This window comes from Salvelinus namaycush, chromosome 20 (genome assembly GCF_016432855.1).
Source record: "Salvelinus namaycush isolate Seneca chromosome 20, SaNama_1.0, whole genome shotgun sequence".
Lineage (NCBI taxonomy): Eukaryota > Metazoa > Chordata > Actinopteri > Salmoniformes > Salmonidae > Salvelinus > Salvelinus namaycush.
Window position 1 is genome coordinate 34,093,267 of NC_052326.1, and position 8,554 is coordinate 34,101,820.

The 8,554-nt window shown below is 40.6% G+C and overlaps 1 protein-coding gene across 1 annotated transcript in view; it reads left to right on the forward strand.

Moving 5' to 3' along the window:
• The window catches only part of LOC120065278 (inositol 1,4,5-trisphosphate receptor type 1-like), a 169,000-nt gene extending 161,515 nt beyond the window's left edge, over positions 1–7,485 (forward strand). The window contains exons 57-59 of the mRNA XM_039016143.1: positions 4,045–4,205; positions 5,546–5,707; positions 6,674–7,485. Of these exons, the coding sequence (XP_038872071.1) occupies positions 4,045–4,205; positions 5,546–5,707; positions 6,674–6,760 (410 nt within the window). The 3' untranslated portion in view covers positions 6,761–7,485. The remainder of the gene's footprint in view (positions 1–4,044; positions 4,206–5,545; positions 5,708–6,673) is intronic.
• The last annotated feature ends 1,069 nt before the right edge of the window (positions 7,486–8,554 follow it).

An 8,554-nucleotide genomic window follows, 5' to 3' on the forward strand; every position in this document is an offset into this window, starting at 1 on the left:
GGCAGAATAAACTAAATCGAACATCTGTATACAGAAAAGACAGATTCTGGTTTGTAACCCAAGTTGAGCCCTGTTTCAAATGATCACGCTTTTAGAATAACTGTTCCAGATGCGAGATGCGCATCACTTCACACTATTCTCTTTTATTCTGTTATGTTACATCATTATTTTACTATAAAATAGGTGTGTTTTGACCAGTAGCTGTGCGTTCACTCACCCTACTTGTAGAGAAACGCCAACGCCATACTCCTCTCTTTCACATTGATGAAATGGTATATGACTCTGTCATACAAGTAAAAGCTTTTATTTTTTGTTGTCCTACTCTACCTGGCTAAAATGCATGCTTGCTAACCTAACTTCCTTTCATGGGCAACGTTAGCTAGTTAACATTAGCCTTCTACATCTAGCTACATATTGAACTTCCATCTTCTCAGGCCAGGGGCAAACTGTTTGAATTTATGGTTGGATCAGAATCGCCGTTATAATTGGCCAGTACGGAGAATTAAGTAAAACTACAAGTCCAAATCTCTATCCATGGCTAGTTTAGGAAAGGACTCATTTTAGATAGATAGATAGATAGATAGATAGATAGATAGATAGATAGATAGATAGATAGATAGATAGTTAGCCAGACACCGGAGGTCAGCAACACAACAAGATGCTCAACGAGTTTCTGTCAATGAGGTATGCTCTCGATGCTATGTGATCGGAGTGGAGCCAAATCCAAACTGGCTTCCCTTGACACTTTTTTGGGGGGCGCCAGGGCCATTCACAGTTGAGTTCACTCAGTTTAGCTCAACGCTGATTGGCTATTATTTTTTATTTTTTTATTAAGGAACGCCAAATGCTCGCTGACTTCCATTGCAGTCAATGCTAGGGGCAGAAACAATGTTATACTCTTTTGGACCAGACAGCATCAGATAAATGGCCTTACACATACAGAGACAGCGGGGCGATGTTTCTCTCGCTTGGATGCTTTCTCCGGTGCAATACATTCAGTCTCTTGCGAATTGAAAGAAAATTGTGAAACACCGAGAGAGGAAAGATAAATTATTTGTTTTTTTCTTGGTACATTTTTTGGGGATACCTGACTTCCCTTGGCATCCATGAATACCACTGGTCTTGACTGTGATAAGGGTTCAAGAAATATGTTTGTTAAATTAACAAAAAAGCCTATGCCATTGCACAGCCATAAGCTTCAACAAGCAAGGTTACTACATTTTTGAAGATTGTGTTCTACGGTATAACATAACCAGTTGATAAAACAATAAATTAGTCTTAAATTTATTTTTATTTTTTTATTGGCTGAGTATATATGGGTCAATTAGGATTCGTTATCTGTAATGGTTATGACAAATTGGGCCTTGTTGCGCACTGTTGGCATATAGATAAATGCACACACATTTTTTTTTGTGTTCTAAAAATATATATATTTTTTTTATCTGTGTACTTTGGGTAGAAAATCATGCGAGTACTGTAACAGTAAAAATGTCAAATGCCCATCCCTACGGGGGGGGGGGGGGAATGAAGGTGCGGCCCTCAGGACCTCGGTGAAGACCGAACGCGACCTGCGGGCCAAAATGTATTTGACACCCCTTGCCTAGATAGATAAAATCCAAAATGCCCACACTTTCTCCACATTTCCCAAATTCACATGGCAATTTTCATATTTTGGAGATTCCGGGAAGTTGGCCAGTTTATCCGGGAAGACTAATGTTGTTTAGTCATTAGACTGAAAGATGGACTTTTTACGGGAATCTGCTTCTGCCAGATACTCATTAAACACCACGCCATATCACAGGGTCAAAAGTGCTCCTCTGCTGTCAAGAATAGAGGTCGACCGATTAGGATTTTCCACCGCCGTTACCGATTATTGGAGGACAAAAAAAAGCCAATACCGATTAATCGGCCGATTTAAAAAAAAAAATATATATATATATATATTTATTTATTTATTTTAATTTAAAAAAATTATTTGTAATAATGACAATTACAACAATAATGAATGAACACTTATTTTAACTTAATATAATACATCAATAAAATCTATTTAGCCTCAAATAAATAATGAAACATGTTCAATTTGGTTTAAATAATGCAAAAACTAAGTGTTGGAGAAGAAAGTAAAAGTGCAATATGTGCCATGTAAGACAGCTAACGTTTAAGTTCCTTGCTCAGAACATGAGAACATATGAAAGCTGGTGGTTCCTTTTAACATGAGTCTTCAATAATCCCAGGTAGAAGTTTTAGGTTGTAGTTATTATAGGAATTATAGGACTATTTCACTCTATACGTTTTGTATTTCATATACCTTTGACTATTGGATGTTCTTATAGGCACTTTAGTATTGCCAGTGTAACAGTATAGCTTCCGTCCCTCTCCTCGCCCCTACCTGGGCTCGAACCAGGTACACATCGACAACAGCCACCCTCGAAGCAGCGTTACCCATGCAGAGCAAGGGGAACAACTACTCCAAGTCTCAGAGCGAGTGACGTTTGAAACGCTATTAGCGCGCACCCCGCTAACTAGCTAGCCATTTCACATCGGTTACATCAGCCTAATCTCGGGAGTTGATAGGCTTGAAGTCATAAACAGCGCAATGCTTGAAGCACAGCAAAGAGCTGCTGGCAAAACGCACGAAAGTGCTGTTTGAATGAATGCTTACGAGCCTGCTGGTGCCTACCATCGCTCAGTCAGACTGCTCTATCAAATCATAGACTTAATTATAACATAATAACACACAGAAATACGAGCCTTAGGTCATTAATATGGTCGAATCCGGAAACTATCATCTCAAAAACAAAACATTTATTCTTTCAGTGAAATACAGAACCGTTACGTATTTTATCTAACGGGTGGCATCCATAAGTCTACATATTCCTGTTACATTGCACAACCTTCAATGTTATGTCATAATTACGTAAAATTCTGGCAAATTAGTTCGCAACGAGCCAGGCGGCCCAAACTGTTGCATATACCCTGACTCTGCGTGCAATGAACGCAAGAGAAGTGACACAGTTTCACCTGGTTAATATTGCCTGCTAACCTGGATTTCTTTTAGCTAAATATGCAGGTTTAAAAAATATATACTTCTGTGTATTGATTTTAAGAAAGGCATTGATGTTTATGGTTAGGTACAGTCGATTGCAACGATTGTGCTTTTTTCGCAAATGCGCTTTTGTTAAATCATCCCCCGTTTGGCGAAGTTGGCTGTCTTTGTTAGGAAGAAATAGTCTTCACACAGTTCGCAACGAGCCAGGCGTCCCAAACTGCTGCATATACCCTGACTTTGTTGCAAGAGAAGTGACACCATTTCCCTAGTTAAAATAAATTAATGTTAGCAGGCAATATTAACTAAATATGCAGGTTTAAAAAATATATACTTGTGTACTGATTTTAAGAAAGGCATTGATGTTTATGGTTAGGTACATGTTGGAGCAACGACAGTCCTTTTTCGCGAATGCGCACCGCATCGATTATATGCAACGCAGGACACGCTAGATAAACTAGTAATATCATCAACCATGTGTAGTTAACTAGTGATTATGATTGATTGATTGTTTTTTATAAGATAAGTTTAATGCTAGCTAGCAACTTACCTTGGCTTCTTACTGCATTTGCGTAACAGGCAGGCTCCTCGTGGAGTGCAATGTAAAGCAGGTGGTTAGAGCGTTGGACTAGTTAACTGTAAGGTTGCAAGATTGAATCCCGAGCAGACAAGGTAAAAATCTGTCGTTCTGCCCCTGAACAAGGCAGTTAACCCATCGTTCCTAGGCCGTCATTGAAAATAAGAATGTGATGTGTTCTTAACTGACTTGCTTAGTTGAATAAAGGTGTAAAAATAAAAAAATAAAAATCGGCCAAATCGGTGTCCAAAAATACCGATTTCCGATTGTTATGAAAACTCTATTAATCGGTCGACCTCTGGTCAGGAAGTCGCATTTTCCTTATTTCTTAGGTCGACAACGGCTTACCCTCCGTGAATTGATTTACGATCTCTAGTGTGTGTGTGCATGCGTGTGCACACATTTTGTTTCCTCACAGGTCTGGAGAGAGACAAGTTTGACAACAAGACGGTGACGTTTGAGGAGCACATCAAGGAGGAGCACAACATGTGGCACTACCTGTTCTTCATAGTGCTGGTCAAGGTGAAGGACTCCACAGAGTACACCGGGCCCGAGAGCTACGTCGCTGAGATGATCAAGGTGACACACACACCAGGCCTGAGCTGGTATCATTTCCCATGTCAGACCACAATGTCTAATAGGTCATGTGATACAGCATAAGCCCAGGCCGTCCCCATTACCCACTGACATGAGTGCATGGGGTACACTACACACTAGACTGAGGTTTGCAGGGTGCATGTAGGGCCATAGAGTTGCTGTTTGTGTTTTCTGGTAAATCCCTTAACTAGCTGCTGACCTTTACTAACTGTGTGTACGTTGTGTGTATTGAGTCAGAGAGGAGAATGTGACACTCGCGCACACACACCTCCAACGTAGCTATTTGCCCTTCCACCCTCAACTGACAGAGATAGCATGTACACACTGAATGTCACTGACCGACTGAATGACAAACACACTGGATGACACACACACACCCCAGAAAGGCAGAGGGGTAAGACTTAAACATGAACTGTTGTCTAACCCTAAAACAGATTAAGCTGTGATACGAGGCACAATGATAGCACTAGAAAAGGAATGGGAATAAACCTGAGAATAAACTAGAATAAACCTGAGATGCCAGGAGAGTCATCTCTTAAAGAGTCTTCATTTTTGCTGTTCGGCCTTGTTATTTTGGTAGCAATCATACTGGTCTGTGCAGTTTGGTGGTGTTAGCAGTTGATGTTACTTTTCAATAACACAGACCCCAAAGAAAATCAGGGGGAGAAAAATATGTTTATTCAAAGAGGACAAATCATAGATGTTATGCTGAGAGGTAGATGTTCATTCTCCCCTGTCCTCAGTGAATCTCTCCTTAGTGATTCTCTCCACAGAACAAAGTTTTATAACCCAGCCCTAGCCTGTAGTTGACCGATTGGAATTCCTTGCTATAAAACTGGGCCAATGCCTAAATAACAAGTATCTTATTTCAGGTTCAATGTATAAACAATTTGGAACAATGAGAACTTGCTTTGTAGCTATGAGTCCCAGACTGAAATTCCTCCCATGTCTCATTGATCATTAATCCCCTGTTACAGAAAAAACACTTTCCATTGATCGTTTGACTTTTAGTCCTCTATTGACCTCTTGTCCTCTGTGTTGTGTATTTATCTTCAAAATATTCTTACAGTGTAACACAAATACAAGGGAGGATCGCAACGCTAACAATCCCTGGGCTTTTTCTTATGTTTCAATGCAAATAAACACACTTTGGGGCATAAATCACTTTCAGTGTTCTGAGTCTTCCTTTTTTGCTGATCGTTTTCTTTGATATCCATCACCCCCTCCTGAAAGCCATTGGATGTCTGTATGTTTCTATCTATTCTTCCTCTGTTTACCTACGCAAGTCAACTAAGAGACAATTATTTTATCTTATTTTACAGGAGCACAATCTGGACTGGTTCCCACGGATGCGTGCGATGTCGCTGGTGAGCAGTGACGCGGAAGGCGAGCAGAACGAGATCAGAAACCTGCAAGAGAAGCTGGAGTCAGCCATGAGGCTGGTATGCAATCTGTCTGGACAGCTCACGGAGCTCAAGGAGCAGGTGAGTCTCATCTGCACAGACACACAGACAGATGTCTGTCAAATCACACCTTGGCTCCCAACAGCTAATTGGCAAGGTGCTCATGTAGTTCTGAGATGATTGGATTGGTGAAAAGCAATATGGGAGAGATTCCACCTAGCCTATTAGAAGGCAAGATGGAGCGATTTACTCTTGCTTACTGAGCCCGAGGCAAGAAGGCAACAAGAGCCAGCCGGTGCTGAAACTGAAGTGATTGATGGATTGTAGCTCATCACTGCCAACACTCGTTCTGGAATGTAATTACATGCTAGCATGGCTAGTGGCTAACATTAGCCAGCTCGAGTTAGCATACAAACTCTGTAAGTTCTCCATACGACTTTGACAATAGTTCATTGTGGGTTGTCCCGAAGATATTATTTTTTTTTAGACTAAATGTTTAAAAAAATAAAAAATAAAAAAACTATTTTTGGAGGTGTAGGTAACCAGACCGTGACTAAAACTAAGCTACTAAGACTTTGACCACACTGTTGTTACTTTGGAGAGAAACTTTTTCTTCGTACCCTTTAAACTGATCCAATCCTTGTATGTTTACAAGTGCCTATGAGTAGGAGTTAGGGGTCATTTTGAATTGAGCAGAAGGTATGTCAGATTCTCTCACTGGTCTGGGCTGTTGAGTGATTGTGGAGAAAGGTTTGTGGGGTTGGGGTTGGCTGTGATTGGTGAGGTGGGCCCAGGGTGGGTTCACAGATTTGTTGAGAAATATGCGGCAGCTGGGCTGTGTGTGGAGGAAGGGGCTGGCAGTTCATGAGTTCACAGGGTCAACAATGGTCTATGTCAAAGCTCGCCACAGGAAACTTGGGTTTCTGTGTCTCAGTGCATTTATCAGTAGGTGTGCAGATTTTTGTGCGCTTCTCCATGTGTTTGTTATTGGGTGTGTACTGTGTGTTTATTTGAGGTTGAGATCAACACTCTTCCCCCTTTCGGTAGATGACAGAGCAGAGGAAACAAAAGCAGAGGATTGGACTCCTGGGCCACCCCCCTCACATGAACGTCAATCCCCAGCAGCCAGCCTGAGGAGGACCATGGGGTGGGTACCACCTCCTCCACCCAGGACCCTTACCCAGGACCCTAACCCAGGACCACTCACATGAAGGAGAGCCTGACATTACAGTGCCTTCTTCTGACAGTCTATGTAGTGTACAGGAGTATACCAAAGTGTGTATGTACAATAGTAGTCTGCCTGACTCATGGGCTTTAGAGAGTGAGTATGTACAGTATGAAGGGATTTGTGTGTAGAATGCCTTAATGAACACTTAGTGTTTATGAAACTAGTGCACATTAGGAGATGGGGCATATGCATGTAGTGTACGTTAGTGTGTCTATGTACTGTGCACATGAGTTTGAGTGGGTGGATGAGGAATGTATGGAGTGTGCACAAAGTGCCCCTGGACTTGAGAAGAAGGAACCAGTCATGTAAGTTTAGGTTGTAAAAATGACTCGCGTGAAAATGCCTTAGGTTGTCTTACTACCCTTAATGCCTTGTCCATCTTCCTTACCACTTTGAATGGGTGACAAAGGTTCTACTCCCCCATTGGTCTTGATGTATTTGGTGAACTTGAAGTCTCAGCCAATTGCAACACAAGACTCTTGAGACACATGGGACACTCGTGTTGAAGGACGCTTTCCTCTTTTTTTATATTTGTAACCTGGCAAACAGTATTTAATATCTTATTTTTGTACGAGGTGCAATACGAATACTTTACGATATGCAACCATAAAGATGTTTAATCTGTACATAATGTCTGATGGAGATGGTTTGAGTTTTTTTTAGATGGCTTTGTTATTTTATTTATATACAGTGCCTTCAGAAAGTATTCATACCCCTTGACTTATTCCACATTTTGGAATGAGTCAAGGGGTATGAATACTGAATTCTAAATGGATTGGTTTTGTTTTTCTTACCCATCTGCACACAATATCCCATTATGACAAAGTGAACATGATTTTAGACATTTTAGCAAATTTATTGAAATTGAAATACAGAAATATCTCATTTACATAAGTATTCACAGTCCTGAGTCAATACTTTGTTGAAGTACCTTTGGCAGCGATTACAGCTGTAAGTCTTTATGGGTAAGTCTCTTAAGAGCTATCCACACCTGGATTGTGCAACATTTTCCGGTTATTCTTGTAAAATAAATATAAAGCTCTATCAAATTGGTTGTTGATAATTGCTAGACAACCATGCTCAGGTCTTGCCTTTTTGGTAAGCAACTCCAGTGTAGATTTGTCTGGTAGAAAGCAGACTGAACCAGGTTTTCCTTCAGGATTTTGCCTGTGCTTAGCTCCATTCCATTCATTTTTTATCCTGAAAAACTCCCCAATCCTTAACGATTACAAGCATACCCATAACGTGATGCAGCCACAACTATGCTTGAAAATATGGAGAGTGGTACTCAGTAATGTGTTGTATTGGATTTTCCCCAAACAACTTTGTATTCAGGACAAAAAATTAATTGCTTTGTCAGTTTTTTTGCAGTATTACTTTAGTGCCTTGTTGCAAACAGGATGCCTGTTTTTGAATATTTATATTCTGTACAGGCTTCCTTATTTTCACTGTATCAATTAGGTTACTATTGTAGAGTAACTACACTTTGTTGATCCATCCTCAGTTTTCTCCTATCACAGCTATTAAACTATGTAACTGTTTTAATGTCACCATTGGCCTCATGGTGAAATCCCTGAGTGGTTTCCTTCCTCTCTGGCAACTGAGTTAGGAAGGACGGCTGTACCTTTGTAGTGACTGGGTGTATTGATAGACCATCCAAAGTGTAATTAATAACTTCACCATGCTCAAATGCAATGTCT